At 52.0% G+C, this 20835-nt stretch overlaps 2 protein-coding genes across 7 annotated transcripts in view; one reads left to right on the top strand and one right to left on the bottom strand.

The window, feature by feature from the left end:
* The first annotated feature begins 614 nt into the window (after positions 1-614).
* On the top strand, positions 615-11760 carry SERPINF1 (serpin family F member 1). 2 transcript variants are annotated; one of them, XM_054510991.2, is made up of 9 exons: positions 669-766; positions 2570-2677; positions 4426-4517; positions 6407-6605; positions 7206-7361; positions 7754-7957; positions 9111-9253; positions 10497-10707; positions 11381-11760. In XM_054510991.2, exons 3-9 carry the CDS (start codon positions 4434-4436, stop codon positions 11638-11640), a joined length of 1257 nt encoding a protein of 418 aa, XP_054366966.1. In that variant the 5' UTR covers positions 669-766; positions 2570-2677; positions 4426-4433; the 3' UTR covers positions 11641-11760. The 2 variants fall into 2 exon arrangements, with proteins under 2 accessions (XP_045745575.1, XP_054366966.1); XM_045889619.3 differs by lacking the exon at positions 2570-2677 and having other exon boundaries at positions 615-766.
* Positions 11761-11784: 24 nt separating this feature from the next.
* SMYD4 (SET and MYND domain containing 4) overlaps positions 11785-20835 on the bottom strand; it is a 51540-nt gene continuing 42489 nt past the window's right edge. For 3 of the 5 annotated variants that reach the window (XM_054510989.2, XM_054510988.2, XM_054510990.2), the window contains exons 6-11: positions 19402-19593; positions 18795-19000; positions 16390-16522; positions 15442-15558; positions 15109-15232; positions 11785-13999 (exon numbers count right to left, since the gene is read on the bottom strand). In XM_054510989.2, the coding sequence (XP_054366964.1) occupies positions 13846-13999; positions 15109-15232; positions 15442-15558; positions 16390-16522; positions 18795-19000; positions 19402-19593 (926 nt within the window). In that variant the 3' untranslated portion in view covers positions 11785-13845. Of the gene's footprint in view, positions 14000-15108; positions 15233-15441; positions 15605-16389; positions 16523-18794; positions 19001-19401; positions 19594-20835 lie in introns of those variants that run through there. The other 2 variants (XM_045889618.3, XR_008507222.2) reach the window with 2 other exon arrangements.

Below are 20835 nucleotides of genomic sequence, written 5' to 3'. Positions count from 1 at the left end.
TCGATATTTTAGATTCACAACCACATCGTAAGGTCCTAAGCATCCCAGGTGAGCAGGGCCTAGGTGTTGTCCTGTCTAGGTGACCTCTACGATGCCTAGGCAGTGCCAGGCACACAGTCGGCCTCCCCTCAGGATCAATGGTTATAGCACAGCTCAATTCTTCCTCCGGTCGGATATTTTTTCCACTGTGCTTTCTGATTTTCAGAAATCACAGAATTCTAAGGCTGAAAAAGCAAATAGACATCCCAGTTCCATCTCTTCATTTTTCAGCCAAGAAAGCTGGGAGAGTTGTCTTCCCCAAATCCCAGTTAGTGCCAGAACCAAGGACCAGGAAAAATCTAGAGTCCCCGCACAGGAGCGGGGTTTGCTCTGGTCCGGCCTGCCTTCCGGGCTTCCTCCAGAAGACTGTTCCTCGGCCCTGTCTCCCACCCAGGTGGGCCAGGGTGCCCTCTGGGGGTGGGACCGCGGGCAGGAGGAAGGCCAGGGCCCTGAAGGAAGGTCTGGTGGGGAAGGCGGCTGTGTGGAGGGCTGTGTTGGCCGTGTGGGGTGGAAGGGCAGCAGGGGGTTAAAGTTATCATCAGGCAATGATGCAATCACAGAATCCGAATTGAGTGCAGGTCGCTTTAAGAAGGGAGTAGCTGTAACCTGAAGCGTGCTGGGCTCTGGACTGGGAGGCGCAGGCTGGAGCCCCTGGGCCTGCAGACCTAGGCTGGCCAGCCAGCACACCCTCAGGGAAAGCAGCTCCCGGTCTGGCGCAAGTGTCAGGGTAAGACTGGACGGGCTGCCCTGGGCCGGGGGCCCTGGGGAGGGGCAGGAGGACTCTGGGGAGCAGCAAAGAGGGGTGCAAGGGAGGGGAGGTGGGGGACAGTGGCTCCTGCAGCTTGGGAACCGGGGTGAGAGGATGAGAGGGGGCAGAGGGAGCTGGGGCTCAGAAGGCCAGGGCCCAATTATCCCCAAGGCCCACCGCCCCACTAGGAGAAGAGGCTGGGAAGACTTTTGAATGAAGTGGGTGGGTAGCCACAGGGGAGGGCAGTGGTGGGAAGGGGCAGAGGGCGCAGCTGCTGGGCCCGTCTGAGCAGCACCTCGAAGGGGCTCTGCGGCCGCGGCGCCCCGAGGGAAGGAGGCTGTCTCTCAGCTGGGCTTCCCTGGGGCAGTCAGGAGGCAGCCGCCCCTACAGTCCACCCTTGCCTTGGGCTCAGCTCCCTGCTGCTTTTGCAAAATCAACTGGTGCTGATTTCCAAGCCGAGCCACTGGCCTATTGGGCCCCACAGAAGACTGGGAGGGAGGACAGCTGGGTCCTTTGATCCAGTGCCCACCCCTTCTCTTTGGCCAAATTAGTTGCCAGTGAACACTGGGAGACCCATGGGGCTTTGGCCTCTGGCAAACAATGACCGCTCTTTAGTCCAGCCAGTGTATGGGGTTTGGGGGCCCGCGGCCCCATGCTGCAGAGGATAGCGGCCCGCATCCTTTCCGCTTCCCCGGGTAAGCCGCAGCAAGGGGAGGGTCTGGGCCCAAGAGAAGCCGCAGGCTTCCCAGAAACCTCATCATTGTCTGGCCCATGCCTGTCCTCCAGGAGTTCAGCCCCTAGGCTCAGGGGGCCAGGGGGTTCTGCTTCTAGGGCCAGTCCTCCTGGGCAGCGCGGAGGTGGAACTCATGGGTGCCCTGGCCTGACTCACTCAGATTCTAAGACTCGAGAAGGAACGCTACATGGGGACTGGCGGGGCTGCCACGGGTGGAGTGGGCCTGGAGGGGACCCCTCGGAACCTCCCTCCCGAAGCCAGAAGAGAGGGCGGCGCCCTTCCCTGCACTGCCCAGGAGGTCCACCGCCATGTGGCTTTAGGCTGTGTGGTGCAGGGAGGAGGAGGGGGAGGAGGGATGGTGTTTGTCTCACAACTGGATTTAATCTTAAACACATGTACTGGCTCAAATTTATCCTCCCAGCTGGAAGGCAAGATCACAAAGTCCCATTTCCTTGGGTCTCTTTTGATTTTGGTAAATGTGGCAGAAAGGAAGACCTGACCTTGGCCCAACAGCAAGAATATCTACCTCGTCCCCATGGCCTCCCCTTCCTGGTAGGACAGGAGCCTGGCTTGGATACTGCCCTTTGAACGGAGGGCATCAGCGTCCAGTGCCAGGCGGCGGCTGCTTGCCCTCCGGCCATGGAACAATCCCCGTGGACAGGGTATCGGGTGGGCTCAGAGGGACCCTCAACCCAATGCAGACTGACTCTCTGCCCTCCCAGGGCCCTTTTCGGGGGCTCTCCATAATCTCTCGCCTTCCCTCATCCCCAGGGTTTGAGGTGGAGGATTCAGAGGTACCATGAATACTACATGTCCCAGCAACTGGCTCTGGACCAGCTGGGGACCCATGTGCCTTTCAGGGCCAGGGTCCCTCACCTTATCTTCAGTCCTCAGCCCACCCACATGGGGACCGTGATTCCACAGCCTGGGGCTTGGGCTGACTGTAGGGGCTCCTACAGAGAAGGTTTGACCTTCAAGTGCATTTGAACCGTGAGCTTAGTTCTCTTAAACACCATGGCAGGCTGACCCCTGTGTCCCTCCTACCTCAGCTCCCTACCCTGGCCAGAGGGACGAGCGCGAACGCCTTCTCCTGCACCCTTGCCGCCTAGACATCTCACGGAATTGGGTGTCTGATAAACCAGTCTGCTGGGGCTCAGGCAAGAAGACCCCCGCTAGCTCTGGGGTGGGGCGGGAGGGCGGTGAGAGGAGCAGTAAGCCTGTGTGGTGTTCAGGGTCTCCATCTGGTGCCGCGGAAAGCTTGTCCCGGTGCCTCAGTGGAAGATTCTGCCTGAGCACCAGGGGCAGCTGGGTAGGACAGTAGCTGGCTGAGCCCTCGGGGTCTGTGGGGCTCTCTCTGGAAGCCAAGTTCCAGATCAGGGTTTGGGAAGAAAGCAGTCCAGCCCTAAACTGAGCCAACTCTGGAGGCGGTCTCTTCTTTTGTTGCCTTTCATCTCTACAGTGTTGTCTGGTGGATTATCTAGCTTGATTCTAAGGACTTTGGCCAAAAATCACACACCGCACTCCCAGCTTTCCTATTTGTTCTGAGAAGTCAGGAAAGTATGTGTGCTGTGCGTGTGGGAGGGTTATTTATGGGCATATAAACAGATGACAATGAAGGCGCTGGAGACCCTCGGCCTGTGTGTGCGTGCGTGTGCGTAGGGGAGGTGAGGGGCAGGGAAGACAGACATTGTGAATTGTTGACCTGGCAATATGGATGGGAGGGAGAACACAGACCAAGCAAAGGTCCTAGTTACTGAGACCTTGTCCCACTTTTTAAACAGAAGGCCCCTTGGAAGATCCTATCTGTGAAACCCCCCTAGCTGCCTTCATCCCCTCCTGCTACCCCACATCCTGACTCCAAGGGGTGAGCTCATGGATGCAGTGAGTGCAGGAGACTGAGGGATGGTGGCATACATAGAGCCCTGGACTCAGATTTCCCTTTTCCCTTGTGGTCCAGGGGCCAGAGGGAGCTGGTCAGAGGAGGCCACTGCTGGGGGACATGAAGGGACCTGGGGTGGTTTAACCTGAAGGAGAAAAAGCTCTGAGGGTGTAAGAGCTATTTTTGAGCTGGTAGGGGGCAGAGGAGTTGGCTCCCCAGGAGAGAAGGGGGGCCCTGGGGTTCCAGGTGTAGGGAGACACATTTTTAGCTCTGGGATTGCTGGAGAGCTCACCTGTCTCTCCGCTGTTCAGTTCTTTGGAGACATTATCTAATTTAATCCGCATCACAATAGGTAAGAACTATTTGATTTCCATTTTGCAAGAGAAGACGCTGTGAGTTAGAATTGAGATTTGAACCCAGGCTGTCTGATCCTGGACCCAGTGCTCCTTAGCAGGAGAGTAAGAACTCTCCCTAGAGAACTATCTGCGAGGGGGATAAGTCCCTTATGAGGCCACAGGTTCTAGGCCAGAGTAAATTCAAGGACAGAGTCTCAGAACTTCCTGGGGATAGCAAGGAGCTGGACCAGATGCCTCCATTCTCGGTATTCTGGAATTCTACATATGGGAACTAGATTCTGTCCCATTCTGACATTACCCCAAATCCTGTATCATGAGCTGGTCAGGTGCCTCCAGAAAAGCCTTGCTGTGCATTTGTGCTAGGCCGTAGCCACGCAGAGGAGTCCACTGCTGGGTCTCCACGGCCCTGGAGCTTTAGGCCCCGAGGGCTCCTGACACACACAGGGGGACGAAAGCACAAGCTCATCCTGGGGCTGTAGGCCATGAGGCAGGTGCAGGGGTGGTGAGGTGATCAGAGGGAGGGACCGTCAAGTTGAGGGTCCACTTCCAGCCTGGGGGGGTCGGAGGCAAGGTGCCTAGTCCTGCCAAGCTCCTGCTCCCAGCTCAGCGTGGCTGGCGGAGCGGGGCAGTCGGGGAGGGAAACGGCTGGCTGCCTCTTGCTTTCTTGCAGGCCCCAGGATGCAGGCCCTCATGCTACTCCTCTGGACTGGAGCCCTCCTCGGGCACAGCAGCGGCCAGGACCACGCCAGCAGCCCACAGGAGGTCAGTGGGGCTGGGGTGAGGCGGGGTGTCGGCAATCCCAGCCCCTCCTTAGCAAGGAGCACGGGAGATAGGACAGCCACCTGGGTTCCAGGCCAGGCTCTGGCCTTTATGTGCAGATAAGGCCTTGATTTCTCCTTCAGCAAAACAGACAGAAAATATCTTGCCTTGCCTTTCAGACAACATAGCGGAGACAAAAAGAAGATCCCAGAAGGTGAAAAGTGAAGGCAGTCTAGCAAGCCTAGGGTGATCCCTTTCAGTGAAGACCTTTTCTCATTACTATGCATTACTCGTGGGTCTCACTGACTGGGTGGTGGGGTCCTGGATATTTGTGCAGTGGAGATGGAAGCGTGTGGCAAGGCCTCTTTCCTGTCCAGAGGAAGCACGGTCAGACTGCAAAGGCAGACGCTGAGAAGCTTATGCTAAGGGACAGTGAGGGGCCAGGGCAGCCCGGGCATACTGGCTGGAACCCTGGACTTTGTCAAGTTCTGGCTTTACCTCTCACTTAGCTTTGTTACCATAGACAACCCACTTTGACCTGAGTCTCTTTCGTATCTATAAAATGGGATTAAAAATACCTATCCTGGGGCGCCTGGGTGGCTCAGTCGGTTAAGCGTCTGCCTTCGGCTCAGGTTATGATCCCGGGGGTCCTGGGATCGAGTCTCGCATTGGGCTCCCTGCTCAGTAGGGAGCCTGCTTCTCCCTCTTCCTCTGTAGCTCCCCCTGCTTGTGCTCTCTCTCTCTCCCTCTCTGTCTCTCAAATAAATAATCTTTTTTTTTTTTAAAGATTTTATTTATTTATTTGAGAGAGAGACAGAGAGAGAGCACATGAGAGGGGGGAGGGTCAGAGGGAGAAGCAGACTCCCTGCCGAGCAGGGAGCCCGATGCGGGACTCGATCCCAGGACTCCAGGATCATGACCTGAGCCGAAGGCAGTCGCTTAACCAACTGAGCCACCCAGGCGCCCCAAATAAATAATCTTTAAAGAAAAACGAAAACCACCCTTGCAGGGCCATTATGGTCAGTCACTTTTTACCTACCGAATACCTGCTCTGTAGGGGCTGGGGCTGGGTGGAAATATAGAAGACTCAGTTCTTGCCTTCAAAGGAACTCAGTCTTTTGAGGTATCAAATACATCAACAAGCATGAAATGAAGTAACTCCAATGAAAAGAACCAGCACAGAGCCTGGCACATGGTAGGTGGTTAGTGTAAGTGGTAGTTGACCCCGTAAAAAGCTCAGAAAACCAAAAAGTGCCTTCAGATTGGAGTGATTAGGGAAAAGTTGTGGAGGAAATACGATGTGATCAGGGCCATGAAAGACGGGGTCAGGGTGGGGGGATCATAGAAGGGCCCAGGTAGAGACCTGGGAGCAGTAAGCAAGGGGGGAACAGAGAGGCAGCTTGCTCTGGCCTGAGCAGGGTTCCTTGGAAGGGAGGGGCTCTTCTCCTTCTCTCTCTCTCTTTTTTTAAAGATCTTATTTATTTATTTGTCAGAGAGGGAGAGAGCACAAGCAGGGGAAGCAGCAGAGGGAGAAGTAGGCTCCTCGCTGAGCAGGGAGCCCAGGACCCCCTGGATCGTGACCTGAGCTGAAGGCAGATGCTTAACCGACTGAGCCACCCAGGCGTCCTCACACTCTCTTTTTTTAAGTATGTCACAGGCCTGAGGCTCACAGGTCACTGGTGTTTCGGTCAGCTAATTTCCGTGTGGGGCTGCCTGTCCCCAGCCGAGAACTCCAGCATGATCCGGGAGCACACCCTCCTTCCAACATTAGGCTACACGTAGGGTACTCAGGCAGGACGTCTCGAAGGGGCCAGAAGGACAATCCCACTCAGAGCAACGAGGGCTCCCGTCACGCACAGCTCATCTCTGACGGCCCTTGTACTCAAATCCAGGACTCCCCAGCTCCTGACACCACAGGGGTGCCCGTGGAGGAGGAGGACCCCTTCTTCAAGGTCCCTGTGAATAAGCTGGCAGCGGCCATCTCCAACTTCGGCTATGATCTGTACCGCGTGAGGTCCGGCCTCAGCCCCGCGGCCAACGTGCTGCTGTCCCCATTCAGCGTGGCCACCGCTCTCTCTGCGCTCTCGCTGGGTGAGTTCTCAGATGCGAATGGCCCCGGGGTCCTGGAGGCCCCCGCATAGACGCGGGCCCCTCAGGGAGGGGCAGAGAGGTGCTGAGAGAGCGGCCGCCCCGCGATCCCTCCCTGGCTCCACGGAGGGCGCCGACCACTGCCGACCCAGGGATGTGGCCTCACGACCACTCATTGTCGGGATGACTTCAACACTCATTCCATACACGAGCTTCTGCGTGCCAGCCATCCGGCTAGACGCTGGGGGTGCCCCGCCCGCAAGCAGGCGTGGTCCCTGCCCTCACCCGGTCACAGCTGTTCCCGGGGGAGACTCGGGAGCAGGTGACCGCAAAACGTTCTGGTAAGAGCTGGGACCGGAGAAGCCCAGGGGCTTGAACCTTCCCTCCTGCCCTTGTCGCTCTCTCTAGGCCTCCGGGCCTTTGCCTGCTTGAGGAAAAGCTTGTTTTTCTTCCACTGCCTTCGAATTTCTTGCCCACCTAGAATGCCTCCAGTATCAACAGTGGAAGACCAAGAGCGTGGTGTCCCCGTCCTGTCCCCGGAGCTGGCCTGACCTACGCCTGGGTGGCCCGTTACTAACGCTCCCGCCCTGGTCTCTCTGGCAGGAGCGGAACAGCGGACAGAATCCACCATTCACCGGGCTCTCTACTATGACCTGATCAGCAACCCGGACATCCACGGCACCTATAAGGAGCTCCTTGCCTCCGTCACTGTCCCCGAGAAGAACTTCAAGAGTGCCTCCCGGATCATCTTTGAGAGGAGTGGGTCACCTGGCTAGCCCGGGATGCCTGAGGAATATGGGGCTCTATGCTGCACGGGGGGGGAAGTGGGGGGTTCTTCCTAAACACTAGATCACGGCTGCCCAGGCTGGGCCTGGCGCTGGTGGGCAGGCAGGGGCCCCGTGAGCTCAAAGAGGATCAGAAAGAGGAAGTAGACTGAGGGCGACAGTGGGAGGGCCGGGGGAGGGCGGTACCCTGAAGAGAAAGAGCAATGAGTGAAATTCTTTGTTCCCTGTCCTGGGGAAGCTGGCACAGAGTCTCGGGAAGTCAGGGCCTGCTGCGCGGTAAAGCAGAGCCTCAGCCCGGCGCGCTCTCCAAGAGCGGGTGCAGGTGAGCGCTCAGAGCACACTCACTTCTGCTTCCTCTCTTCCCAGAGTTGCGGGTAAAATCCAGCTTTGTTGCCTCACTGGAGAAGTCCTATGGCACCAGGCCCAGAATCCTGACCGGCAACCCTCGCTTGGACCTTCAGGAGGTTAACAACTGGGTGCAGGCCCAGATGAAAGGGAAAATCGCTAGGTCCACCCAGGAAATCCCCAGTGGAGTCAGCATTCTCCTCCTTGGTGTGGCTTACTTCAAGGGTGAGGGCTTCACTTCTCCTTTGGCCAAGGGTGGGTGGTGGGTGTCAGAGGGGCTGGGGAAGGGGGGACGTCAGAGACAGAGCTCAGCAGGAACGGAGAGGCGAAGCCAAAGGACAGCCTGGGAAAGGCGCCTGCCTGAGGGCTCCTGCTTGTCGTTGGTCCCAGGCAAACATGTGGTGCGTGTCTACAAAGTGTAAGAGGCCGTGCACAAAGCCCAGCAGAGAGAAGAAAGCGCTAGCTCGCCTGTGCCTGTTTGGGGGTGGGCACCGTGAGATTCGGGCCGGAGTCAGATGAGGGTCAAAGCCCAGCTGGGCCCTCCCTGGCGTCGAGCCCTGCACAGGCCTCCCGGCCTTCCTGGCTCCCTCACCCCTAACACGGGCTGACACACTTACTTCGGAGGCTGGCTGTCTACATGGTCTCCTGTCTTCACATCCACCGGGGCACTGTGCCCGGGGCACAACAAGGATTCAACAAACCGTTGTTAGTTCTCGAACAGCATCCTGCTGTGGTGACGTGCCCAAGACTCCTCCACGGACCGTGTGAGGCCGGCCCCATTCAGATAAGACTTGGGTGGGATTTGGGGCAACCTCTCCTTAAAATGCTTTATAACCGTCTATCAGGCAGTAGCCAGTGGACCCCTGACCTTGAGAGAGGCCCTACTTGAAGCACGATCTCCAGAAAGTGAGAGAAGCCGTTACAGGTCAGCATATTAAAGGTCCCCTTGGTAATCACCTGTGAGCACTGGCCAGGGCCTCCACCCCTCTGAGCTCTGGTGCTTTTCTGGATGTGAGAGGGGTGATATTGGGGTCCCTTGCAGCTCTGACCTCCTTTGATCCTGTCCCCCAGACACCTCACTGCAGAAGGAGACACCAGTTGACTTTTCTCCCAGGCCACTGCAGAATTTGTATGATCCAGATGGTCAAATCAATGATGCCTCCTATTTCCTCCCGAGTCTCTACATGGAGGGTATTCAGGCCCTTGACATATTGTGGTCCAGCCCGCATGTTCTGAGACAGAGCTGTTCTCTGACGGTCGGGGCCTCTAAGATTCCTTTAGCCAGGCAGCTTTCAACAATAGGCTTTGGTCTCCCGGCACGGTCCCAATGCCTGCCTGGTCTCCTGGGGCTCAGGGCACTCCATCTGTTTCATTCCAGGGCAGTGGGTAACAAAGTTCGACTCCAGAAAGACTTCCCTTCAGGATTTCCACTTGGATGAGGAGAGGACCGTGAGAGTCCCCATGATGTCAGACCCTAAGGCCATCATACGCTATGGCTTCGACTCTGATCTCAACTGCAAGGTCTGTAGGGGCCGGGTGAGTGGTGGGTTGGGGGAGGACAGAGACAGGCAGGATGGCATAGTGGGAATAGGATGACCTTTGAGATGTGACAGCTGTCTAAATTCTGCCCGCTGTGTGGCTTTCAGCAAGTCAATAGCTTCTCTGAGCCTTTCTTCTTAAAATGAAGGATAGGTATCGAAACTTATCCTCTTAGGGTTTGTTGTAAGGATTAACAGATAATGTGAAATGGGCTGAGACTGGGCAACTCACATGTTGGTGTTGTCTTGTCTTTTTTCCCCTTCTTCCTCTGCCTCTCTTTTTCTTTCTTTGGCGGGAACTTTTATTTCTAGAATTCAAAGCCAAACTTAAAAAAAACCTGTCACACAGTCCAAATTGCTGGCATTCTAAGTCTTTCACATATACCTCACATCTTTTAATTCTAAGTCAGTAGTTCTTAAACCTTCTTCTTTGGGAATCTGACAAAACGCCTAAAACAGTTGAGAGAAATGTCACGTATGCACACGCACATATTTCCGTATGTGGTTTCAGGGGCTGTTAGGACTCCTAATGCTGTTTGTCCCATGGACCTAAGGTTAAGAACCTCTGCTCAAAAGACCCATTTTATGTTTTGTTTTGTTCTCTATAGATTTTATTTATTTATTTGTCGGAGAGAGAGAGCGAGAGCGAGGAAGAGCACAAGCAGGGGGAGTGGGAGAGGGAGAAGCAGACTCCCCGCCGAGCAGGGAGCCCGCTGCGGGGCTTGATCCCAGGACCCTGGGATCATGACCTGAGCCGAAGGCAGACGCTCAACCAACTGAGCCACCCGGGCGCCCCTAAAGACCCATTTTTTGTTTTACTGCTTCTGTGTTGCTGTACTCAACACCCCCCACTTCTAGTCCAGGGCTCTGTATATAACAGATGATCAGTCACTACTGGCAGACAATCTTTGGGAGAAAACACAGACCTGGAATTCAATTCTAGCTCCTTGAACCACAGGAGAAAATTCTTTCAGCACCTAACTTCAGTTGGTATTAGGCCAAGGTAAGAAAAGACAACAGTCTACTTTTTTGAAGGAACCTCAGTAAACATCTTGCTGCCAGAAGGCAATGGCCAAGAGGGACAGTTATTAAATAGATTAGGGGCTGGGGACAGCACGGCCAGGGACCCACCGTAGGAGAGGAGAAGGCAGTGTGGAGTGTGTGTCGAGCCCTGGGCTCTTGGGCTCCAAGGGACTAACCCATGTGCTCCCTCCCTATTGTTTCAGATTGCCCAGCTGCCCCTGACTGGCAGCACGAGTATCATCTTTTTCCTGCCCCTGAAAGTAACCCAGAACTTGACCATGATAGAAGAGAGCCTCACCTCTGAGTTCATTCATGACATCGATCGAGAACTGAAGACTATTCAGGCGGTCCTGACCATCCCCAAGCTGAAGCTGAGTTATGAAGGCGAAGTCACTAAGTCCCTGCAGGAGATGAGTATGTCTGCAAGACCACTTTGCTCTTGGGTGGGTGGAGTTGAGCCTTTGAGCTTTCCACCCGTGCTAAGCAGCACTCAAGGGCTCTATGGCTTTGTGGGGAGGCCATGGATGATTCCTTAATTCTAGCAGTGCTGGAGGGGAAGCCTGAACTGCCTTTCTTATCAGACACATTCCTCAGCCCCAAAAGCACGTATCTTGTAACAGAACACTGTCTCTCCACAGGTCTGTTGAGCTGGTTTTTAATCTTTTTTTAAAAGATTTTATTTATTTATTTGACAGAGAGAGACAGAGCGAGAGAGGTAACAAAAGCAGGGGGAGTGGAAGAGGGAGAAGCTGACTTCCCCGATGAGCAGGGAGCCCGATGTGGGGCTCGATCCCAAGACCCTGGGATCATGACCTGAGCCAAAGGCAGACGCTTAACGACTGAGCCACCCAGGCGCCCCAGAGCTGGTTTTTAATCTTAACCTCACTTGCTGTGTGCTCTTGGGCAGGTCACTTAAGCCCTACCCAGCCCAGAGGTCTACAGACCTCACCGAGGGTCCAAAGTGGTGATGTACTCCCAGCTTGCCTGCCTTCTTGAGAATCAGGACTCCCATCCAAGTGGACTCTATTCTTTCGAGGGGTGTTGGGTAAGGCAGGGTTTTAATGGAAATCTCTCTCAATTTCTGCAGAACTGCAATCCTTGTTTGATTCGCCAGACTTTAGCAAGATCACAGGCAAACCTATTAAACTTACCCAAGTGGAACATCGATCTAGCTTCGAGTGGAACGAGGATGGGGCAGGCACCACCCCCAGCCCAGGGCTCCAGCCTGCCCGCCTCACCTTTCCCCTGGACTATCACCTCAACCAACCTTTCATCTTTGTACTGAGAGACACAGACACAGGGGCCCTTCTCTTCATAGGTAAAATTCTGGACCCCAGGGGCATGTAATGCTCCAGTAAATAGCCTGGAAGAACAAAACCCTCGAGGGATGGCAGATTACATAGTACATGAAGGCTGCCCCTACAATGTTTCAGTGTATACTTTGCAATAAAAGTGCTTTATCCTTAACTTTTGTTGCCCTGTTCCTCCTTCTGTTCTGAGCTATGTTAAGTTTAATATGAAGATAAATAGCCCTTTCGTGATTTGCTGGTCCTATACTTATAGCCTGGTCTCTCTAAACTCTGCAGAAAGTCACCACTTATAAGAACTTTTAGTTATCTTCATTGTATAATGCAGGGTGGATTCTCTGCTCTGGGAGTGTTTATGTACTAGGGCCAGTAATGCTTGCAAGAGGGTATCTCCTGCCCCCACAATCAGTGGGGTATGCTCTTAAATAAATCAAACCTTAGGGCTTTTCTTTTTCTTAGATTTATTTATTTTATTGTAGAGAGAGAGAGCGCACACACGAGCAGGAGGGGCAGAGGGAGAGGGAGAGAGAATCTCATGCAGACTTCGTGCTGAGTGCGGAGCCTGACGCAGGGCCTGATCTCATGACCCTGAGACCACGTCCTGAGCCGAAACCAAGAATTGGCTGCACCACCCAGGTGCCCCCAAAAACTTTTGCTTGCTTGCTTGCGCATATATATATATATATATAATTTATTTATTTATTTATGTATGTATGTATGTATGTATTTATGTATTTATTTATTTATTTATTTATATAAAGATTTCACTTATTCATTTGCCAGAGCACAAGCAGAGGGAGTGGCAGGCAGAGGGAGAGGGAGAAGCAGGCTCCCCGTCAAGCAGGGAGCCCGACGCAGGGCTCGATCCCAGGACCCTGGGATCATGACCTGAGCCGAAGGCAGATGCCCAACCGGCTGAGCCACCCAGGCGCCCCAAAACTTCAGCTTTTCATGCAAGCACAGACATCCCCCAGTCAAGCTAATGTCACCTGACAACACAGGATAACACACGGACAGATAAGAGAGGTGATTTGTAACTTAAGGAAATGTTTCATAAAGCATTTAAGGAAAGCTCCCAAGTACACCTAAAATGGGAACCTGATATGTGAAAATTCTAAACACATTCTTTTTAAGGAAGCATGCCTATTTTACAGAGTATAAGAGGACCTTTTTTTAGGAACATGAAACATGACAAGTGTTTGGAACAGAATACAGAGCTGTCCTCAGGACTAAATTTTCAAGAATAAAAATTTATCTCCATGAAAAAAAAAAATCTCACTGGCCACTGTCTTGCCACAGTGAATTAGTAGAAAGAAGAATAAATGAGATCCTGCCTGACCTTCACTCACACGTTTGAACGTAAACTGTGTTCTAAACACTAAGTTTCCTGAAAAGGTACTGCCAGACATCTCCAGGCTATTCATTTCCTGATGAGAATGCTGAGGCTAACAGTGGGGACTTCCTGGGCAGGCCAGGGAGGGCAAGCTCTCAAAGCAGCATGGACCTGACGTTCCTTTCCACTAACTCACTGGAACCACTCGGTCACAGACGGTGATATGGCAACCAGGATTCAGAACAGAGAGTCTCCCAGCCTTCTGGCCAGGATGGAAATCTAGACTATTGTTCTACACATCCAGGCAGAAAAGAGCTATCACCCCTCCCTTCTGTCGCTCGAGTCTGAAACCACAAGCAGCAATGATTCTATTAGTGTTTGGTCAGCGGGTCTGCCAAGAGTACAGAAGGAGAGGCCAATAATAAGGACTGGAAAACTGGTAGGAGACAAATTTAGAGTTGCCATCCCAGGAAGAGACTGCCCAACAATAAAGTGGCCCCATACTTATTTCTCTATTCACAATTTACACTGTACCAGTTTTAACAAAGGATTCGAGAAAGCTAGATACGATAACATGAAATGATGTCTCTAGAGGTAAGGAGCCTCGGTGATTTCTTGCTTTATAATTATTTTTCAATTACAACACAACTACTAAGAGCATAAGTTCCCATTGGAGTGGTACATAACATGTCATTACTACTAGAAGCCATAGGAATGTTCCAGGGAAATAGACTATCATCATTTAGTGAGATGGAGTCTAGCCAAAACCCCAGGCTAACATCCAGATGCCTGCAGATCAGCTAAAATCCTTTTAAAGGGCTTAGGCTCTCCAGACACTAGTTTCAAGTCTTTTCTGGGAACTGGGAGTTTTTATGGGAGGGTAGTTAACTATCTGACGAAAACCTTGGGTTCCTACACTGAAGGCCCCAATGAGATGGGTGGCGAGTCCAATAAACAAGATTTCATCTTCTGTAGCTCCTGGATCTCGTCATTGCAAGGGCCATAGTGCACCATCAGAACCTTTTCTGCCCTCTGTATTGTGTTCAGTGCTTCTGGGATTGCAAACCTGAACCAAAGGAGGTAAAAGGAGTGAAGCCACTCATTCAGTCAAGCAAACATTAATCAACGGCCTACTCCCACCCTGTGAAGAATACAAAATTATCTAAGATCAGTTTGTTCTCAGGGATCTAACAATCCAGAAGGGTAGGGGAGAGACCTTCATAAATACACTGTAAGGCAGAGTTTGAAAACAAAGTTATGAGAAAAAGCATAAAGATTCTAAGGTCCTGAGAAATAGGCAAATCTCAAGGGGTTCAATCTGGGATTTATCCCAGGGTCTCCTCAGGAGTCTTCACCTGCAGGTAACCAAGTCCACCCCAGACCTGACTCTGCGGCCCTGTTCTCTTGACCAAACGGGCGACCTCTATGTCTTGGGTATCAGGTCCACAAACCATTCATAATCTTAGGATCGAGCTTCAGACATCGCCTCACCGCAAAGTGCACCAATGGCAGCTTTATCACGGCTGGAAGGAAGTATTCCATCTAGAAACAGGGCCTCCCAATGACATCAACACCTGCCGGTCTTTCCGTTAAACCTCCTGTTAAACCTCCAGAGCAGGGTCTCCCCGCCTTGACACTAGTGCCACTTGGGGCCGGATTCTTCCGAGCTGCGGGGGGCTGTCCTGTGCATTGCAGGATGTTCACTAGCATCTGGGCCTCCACCCTGAATCATGACAACCCAAAATGTCTCCAGACATTGCCAAACATCCCGTGGGGGCAAAATCACTCCTGGGTGAAAACAACTGCTTTAAAAGGAAAAGGATGGGGGAAGGGAGAGCCCCTGGAGCTGAAGGTGCTGAGAAAGAGGGCAGTGAGGGAGGCGCGAGGAAGCAGAGGGCTAAGGAGAGCTGCCGGGATGCGGGTGGTGGGACCGCCTGGCAACGTCCCCCTAGGAATGTCCCTCCAGTGCTAAGAGCTTTCCCCATATCTCTCAGGAGGAAATTCTAAAGCTTCAAGTTTGTCAGCAAAAACAGAAGGAAAGGATATTTCCTCAAGGGGAAATAAAGGAAGTTTCCACATGCTTAAAAGCACCATAGGAAAAAAGTAACGCCAGAAGAGCCTAATAAAAGACGGTGTGTGGCCTAGAGGGTGTTAGGAAACCAGAGAAAGACTTACCCATTGAAAAAGAGTTGGGCCAGTTTGAAGAGCTCATGGCCCATTTCAACACTGGATGGCCCATGCTGAACCTCAACCACTCGGAGACTCTTCTGGAGATGGGTAGCTGACTTTTGCCAGTCCCCTGTAAAGAAAGAGAAATCTGGTTCCAGAAAAGAACCACAGTCAACTGTGTTGGGTGAGTGTTTTCAGGGTGAGGAAAGCTCAGTGGAAGGTGAGAACAGCTTCAGCTGAAAAGACTGAGAGGAGTCCAACCAGATGAGGCTGGGCTCGTGACCAAAAGCATAAGGCAAATGTGGTCCTCGGAGCAGCAGATGAAGACATGTGCCTTACCTAAGGCAGCGTAGGCCTGGGCCAGGGCATCCTCCATCTCTCCTACCATGCTGTGTTCTGCTGACAGGAAGCTCTCAGCGTCGTGCCGGCACCCCAACAACAGCTGAATGGCTCGCTCTATCAATGCAAAGGAAGGTGGCCTCATTCCTACACAAACCCAGGCCTAGAAATGAGAACCCAGCTCTTAAGTTCCATATTGGCTGGGCTGAATGCGGAAACCCCACTTTGTCTCCTTGTTGTGACCGACCCACAATGTTTGTTCCGATAAAGCTGTTGTTCCCTCACAGTTTCTCTTTCAGCAGAAGAGGTGTGAGGTGAGGCCTCCCCACATTGACGCTGGGTTTCCAACTTCAAGTGGCCTAGATTCCACTTACGATCATCATTTCTCTTGACTCAGAAATCTAAGTTAAAGGTCAACTTTTACAAAGTCGGGTAAATAAATTCCTATGACATCAAGTTCTAAGGCAGAATTTGTAAGGATAATGTGGAGTTCCACAAGTCTCTCTGAAAACAGCAGGCTACTTCTATCCACTGGGCACTTGTTCCACTGCTCTCTAGAAGAGATGGGGCTCTGAGGAGAGCAGACCAATCTCCCTAGGAAATTAGGTCATTAGGCCCTGGAATTAAAATAAATGACATAGAACTTCTGGATCTGCACAAAGACCACGGATGTCAGAGATAACCCTTTAGTCATCACGGGGTACTTTAACTTCGCTCCCTGACCCCCAGGAGAACAACAGCTTAAATCATTTGGCCCTTTTCAAGGACACCACACAAACCCAGCCGGTTAGGGCTCGGGCTCATTGGCCTGCATAGCCATCTTGTGGCTGGCATGGGGATAATTAAATGTAATTCTTCTATCATCACTGAGTAGCCTTGAGTCCAAGGTGAACCCAGAATAAATAAAAAGGGATGGGCTGGAGGACCAAAGTAGGGAGCCAGTCTCACCTAGTTGACCACTTGTGAGAAGCTTCCGGGCCTGCCCAACCTGCTGCTGAAGGTCCTGTAACCGGGAGATGAGGTGATCCCTGCTGACTGATTCCGTACAGGACGTGCTGCCACAGCTCAGAACGTCACCTCCCTGTGAAAGTCAGTTTGTCTTTAGTCCTGTACCACAGTCGGTTAGCAACACGGCATGTGTTTTACATTATAGGGTTGTTCTGCAGCTTCCGACCCTATGGGGCAAAGAGACGTCCCTACTAATACACCATGACCAAAGCCTGACTCAACTGGGTTTGGCAGCAGCAACGCTAATGAAAGCAGTAGGCGGTCCCTCCCGGAGACTTAATTTTTGCAACCAAAATTAAACTGGTACATGTCAGTTTCTTTCCATCTCTATACCCCTCTCCTGTGTCTCTGGATCCAGAACTTTGGATGACAGACATATTTCTAGCGGTTATGAAGAAGCCATTAGTATACAGTTGTTAAATCACTCTGTTATGCACCTGAAATTAATGTGACATTGTGTGTCAACTGTACTTCCATTAAAAAAAAGCAAAAGCCAGGGGCACCTGGGTGGCTCGGTCGGTTAAGTGTCCAACACTCGGTTTTGCCTCAGGTCCTGATCTCAGGGTCATGGGATCGAGCCCTGCCTCGGGCTCCATGTTCAGTGCGGAGCTTGCTGGAGATTCTCTCTCCCTTTGCTCTGGCCCTCCCACTTGTGCTCTCTCTCTCTAAAATAAATAAATAGGGATGCCTGGGTGGCTCAGTCAGTTAAGTGTCTGCCTTCGGATCAGGTCATGATCCCAGGGTCCTGGGATCGAGTTCTGAAATCGGGTCCTTGCTCAGCGGGGAGTCTGCTTCTCCTTCTGCCTGTCGCTCCCCCGCTTGTGCACGCGCTCTCTCTCTGACAAACAAATAAAATATTAAAAAAAAAATAAAATAAGGGTGCCTGGGTGGCTCAGTCGTTAAGCGTCTGCCTTCGGCTCAGGTCATGATCCCGGGGTCCTGGGATCGAGCCCCGCATCGGGCTCCCTGCTCCGCGGGAAGCCTGCTTCTCCCTCTCCCACTCCCCCTGCTCGTGTTCCCTCTCTCGCTCTGTCTCTCTCTGTCAAATAAATAAATAAAATCTTAAAAAAAAAAAAAAGCAAAACCGTAAGAAAACCAATAGGAAGAGATGCCAGGTGAGGCCTCCCTATATCTGACCTTGGGTTTGTAACTTCAGCTTTGCAACACGGCCAGCTCTACACTACATTTACAGTTCCCCGAAGAATACTGTATCCTCTGGCAGAGGAGAAAATCTTTGAGGTGGACTTTTGCTGTTTTTTGGTTTTTATTTATTCACTTATTTATTTTTAATTTTTTTGGGGGGAGGGGCAAAGGGAGAAGGAGAGAGAGAATCTTAGGCAGGTTCCATGCCCAGCACGGAGCCCAGTGTGGGGCTTGATCCCATGACCCTAAGATCATGACCCGAGCTGAAATCAAGAGTCGGATGCTCAACTGACTGTGCCACCCAGGTGCCCCATGTGCTGTTTTTTTTTTAAATGCCAGTATCTAGACCCTCATTTGGCAATGGCAACATGATTTCTCCCGAGGATCCTCTCCTACCCTCCCAGAGTCAGTGCCTGGTGGCTGAGGGGGTGGGCGTGTGGCTCGCATCTGACCCATTCCTCTGGGCCAAACGGCTGGAGGAAAACTATGAGTCTGATTTGCCACCAGCCACGGGTATCAGGTCAATGAAATGCAGTAAAATTTTTGCCCAGACTGCTGTCGGGGAGCGCGTGCCTTTACCCCCCCGGAGCAGAGGCTGTGAGGCTGGGGCTGCAGGTGGCTGTCCTGCCTCAACCAGAGGGAAGTCTGGCTGGGACTGCGCTGACTGAGAAAGTGGAGCTGAGGCAGGTAGAGACAAATTGGGCCTTGGTGGGCGCCTGGGTGGCTCAGTTGGTTGAGCGACTGCCTTCGGCTCAGGTCATGATCCTGGAGTCCCTGGATCGAGTCCCGCATCGGGCTCCCTGCTCGGCGAGGAGCTTGCTTCTCCCTCTAACCCTCCCCCATCTCATGTACTTTCTCGCTCTCTCAAATAAATAAATAAATCTTTAAAAAAAAAAAAATTGGGCCTTGGTGACGTTCTCAGCCCCTGGATCAAGCGGTTAGCTGAAATACCCCCACACTGGGACCTTTCAGTGATTTACTTGAGCAAATAAATTCTCAAGCCTTTTTTCCCCCCTTTCTCTCAGACCAGTTTAGGGGGGATTTTCTGTTATTTGCCAAGAGACCGATGACTAGACCCAGCCTTTCCTGGGGGAGTTCCCGTGGAGGGGTAACCAGTGTGCGGGCAAGATGGGCTGAAGGGGAAGACACTGTGGCTCTCAGCCTCTCCTGGAGATTTATGGCCTCTGGGCTGGATGACTGACCTCCAGCACACGTGGAGAAGAGAAGGGAGAAGAGAGCTTCACCTGCAGGGGTGCTCTGCACCGGTCACAACAGAATGCCTCCCACCGGGGCCCGACGGCAGCCCGGTGCTTCTCCTTCTGACAAGCCGGGCAGCCGCAGTCAAAGAAGTACTGGGACCTCAGCTTCTGCCGCCTCTCGGCAACAGCCATCCTGCTGCGGTGAGGCCCTGCGGAGAGACCACGCCTGGCCAATGTTTACGGCAACAGAGAGTCAGGCACTACTTACAAAACTTCAGCTTAGCAGAGGTGTTCTTCATCATGCGACAAGTACCCTTTACTCAAACACTCGTGGCACTAGATATAGAAATAAGCTTCCAAGTTGCAAGGAAAAAAAAAACCCAAAGTTATTCTTAGCCCATTTTTTGGAAAAGGAAGTTTATGGGATTAAGCAGGGAGATACATGATAGTTTAGACACAACAGGGCCAAGGAAGGAGGCCAGAGGCCTTTTTTTGGGGGGGGGGGGCTAAGTATGCACTGCCTTCACCTGTCCGGGGGTTTGCTCGTTCTCATTCGCCCTGTCCTTTCCTGCCAGAGAAGTGTGGCCAGTGATGAGGAGGGAGGGCTCACCATAGCAGTGGAGGATCTCTTGCCCTTTTCCAATCTTCTCTGATGCCCGGATGGTGGCGACGGTGCTAATGAAGGACACGCTGGTGTTGGGGCTACAGGAATGGTTCAGGAGGCTGACAACAGGGAAGATGCCTGTGGCAAGGCGGACCTGTCTGCTGTTGGTAACACTGTTCTCTTTAGATCCTGAAAGTGCTGGAGGAGAAAGGAAAAATGTGTCAGGACGTTAGTCTTGGCCTCACCATCCATTCCTCAGAAGATGAGCTGGGCAACTGGGCCTGAAGCCCATCTGAGTCATAGCTCCACAGCCAGATCCAATATACATCAGATGGAAAACGACTCACAGCAAACTCTCATCCCCAGGCAGCAAAGCAAATGAACACATGAAAAGTCCACCGGAATCCTGGAACCTAACCATTGTGTCTCAATATCAGAAAAAAATCCAAAGGTTAGAATTTATTAAAAAAAATAATAAAGGAACTATCAGTCGGGAACCTTCCAGATAGACAGTTTCATAATGTTCACCAGGACACAGAAAACCAGAGTACCTGCTGAGGTGATTTCCCAAAGGCTTCTATAGTTGAAGCTGCTTTTGTTTAACTGGTCTTTGGTTAGTTAATAGAACAAATAACCTAATTATTCTCCCAAACTAAACAGGTTTATAATACATTCTTAAAAATCATATTCCTTAAGCTCACCTGTTTATTTTTGCCATCTGCCACAACTTTGTGGGAAATCAGCCAGCAGTAGTTGTCACTGAAAAAAAACCTCTCTGGCAGTACCTGGGGGGCTCAGTTGGTTAAGTGCCTGCCTTCAGCTCAGGTCATGATCCCAGGGTCCTGGGATTGAGCCCTGCATGGGGCTCCCTGCTCAGCAGGGAGTCTGCTTCTCCCTCACCCTCTGCCCCTCCCCCGTTCATGCTCTCTCTGTCTGTCTTTCTCTCAAAAATAATAAATAAATCGGGGCCCCTGGGTGGCTCAGTCGTTAAGCGTCTGCCTTCGGCTTGGATCATGATCCCAGGGTCCTGGGATCGAGCCCCACATCAGGCTCTCTGCTCGGCGGGAAGCCTGCTGCTCCCTCTCCCACTCCCCTGCTTGTGTTCCCTCTCTCGCTGTGTCTCTCTCTGTCAAACAAATAAATAAAATCTTTAAAAAAATAAATAAATAAAATCTTTGGGGAAAAAAAACAAAAACGAAAAGCTCCATTCAAGACAGTCTCATGTCCCAAACAATCTCTTCTTTGAAACACAATTAACCAGCAATTTAACTACATGATTGAAAATTAGGAAGGAAGGAAAAGGCCTCTAAGCAGTGAGGCTATTTCTGCACCAAAGCTCCTACACTTATATTCATAGATGAGGAGTTCTTTATCCTCTCATGCAGTCCTATTTGCTCTTATTTTAGCCACAGTTTTAACTGGCTTGGTTATTCAGTTTCT

This window comes from Mirounga angustirostris, unplaced genomic scaffold (assembly GCF_029215605.1).
Source record: "Mirounga angustirostris isolate CCGP_5_RB_7025 unplaced genomic scaffold, mMirAng1.0.hap1 SCAF_17, whole genome shotgun sequence".
In the NCBI taxonomy this organism is placed as follows: domain Eukaryota; kingdom Metazoa; phylum Chordata; class Mammalia; order Carnivora; family Phocidae; genus Mirounga; species Mirounga angustirostris.
The sequence above is the reverse complement of the archived record's forward strand: the minus strand, read 5'-3'. Positions and strand labels throughout refer to the sequence as shown.